The following is a 1069-nucleotide window of genomic DNA, read 5'->3' on the forward strand; positions in this document are numbered from 1 at the left end:
CCACCCAGAAAGGCTGCTTGGGAGAGCGCTATAGAAAAACTAGTTACAAGCACAAGTTCTTTCATTGAAGAGTCAAGAGCCGTCCAGAAAAATCACTCTGCATCAATAAAAAATCTTGAGACTCAAATGGGTCAACTTGCTCAACAAATGGCACAAAGAACGACTGGATATTTGCCTAGTGACACAGTTACGAATCCACGAAATTATGTTAATGTCGTGACAACAAGGAGTGGCAAGGTAAGTGAACAAGTACCACTTAAAGTCAAACAAAGTGTAAGCACTTCAAGCTCGACCCACTCAGAAGAAACAGTCACACCGACCTTAGTGGAAGAGCACACCACTCTTGAAAAGGAGGAAGAACATGTGGTACAAAAAAGGGAACCACTGCCAAAACCAGAAATTCGACTTCCGTTTCCTCAAAGGTTAAAAAAGGAAGAAACAGAAAAACAATTCGGTAAGTTCCTTGATGTTTTTAAAAAATTACAAATTAACATTCCTTTTGCAGAGGCACTAGAACAGATGCCAACATACGCCAAGTTCATGAAGGAGATTCTGTCGAAGAAAAGAAAAATCGGTGGTGAAACAGTGATGCTAACCGAAGCATGTAGTGCTATACTACAGAGAAAACTTCCGCCGAAGCTCAAGGATCCTGGAAGCTTCTCAATCCCGTGTGCCATTGGAAATAGAACTTTTGGGAAGGCTCTGTGTGATCTTGGGGCTAGTGTAAGTCTTATGCCCCTTTCCATATACAAAAAACTGGGCATTGGAAAAGTCAAAGACACACAGCTGATGCTACAATTTGCGGATCGCTCAATGAAACACCCTTATGGAGTGGTGGAAGATGTGTTGGTTAAAGTGGATAAGTTCATTTTTCCAGTGGATTTCGTGGTACTAGACATGGAGGAAGACAATGACATTCCTTTGATTTTGGGGAGACCGTTCTTAGCAATAGGGTGAGCTATGATTGATGTAGCAGATGGCACCTTAACCTTTAAGGTAAATGAGGAAACAGTCAAATTCAATATTTTAAAAGCCATGGAGCATTCAAACGAAAGAGAAGGGTGCAACC

General features: G+C 41.4%; 1 protein-coding gene across 1 annotated transcript in view; it reads left to right on the top strand.

Moving 5' to 3' along the window:
• LOC140918912 (uncharacterized) overlaps positions 1 to 994 on the top strand; it is a 6520-nt gene extending 5526 nt beyond the window's left edge. The window contains exon 4 of the mRNA XM_073363901.1: positions 228 to 994. Coding sequence (XP_073220002.1) covers positions 228 to 957 — 730 coding nt within the window. The 3' untranslated portion in view covers positions 958 to 994. The remainder of the gene's footprint in view (positions 1 to 227) is intronic.
• Positions 995 to 1069: the final 75 nt, after the last annotated feature.

This window comes from Cicer arietinum, chromosome 1 (assembly GCF_000331145.2).
Source record: "Cicer arietinum cultivar CDC Frontier isolate Library 1 chromosome 1, Cicar.CDCFrontier_v2.0, whole genome shotgun sequence".
NCBI lineage: Eukaryota > Viridiplantae > Streptophyta > Magnoliopsida > Fabales > Fabaceae > Cicer > Cicer arietinum.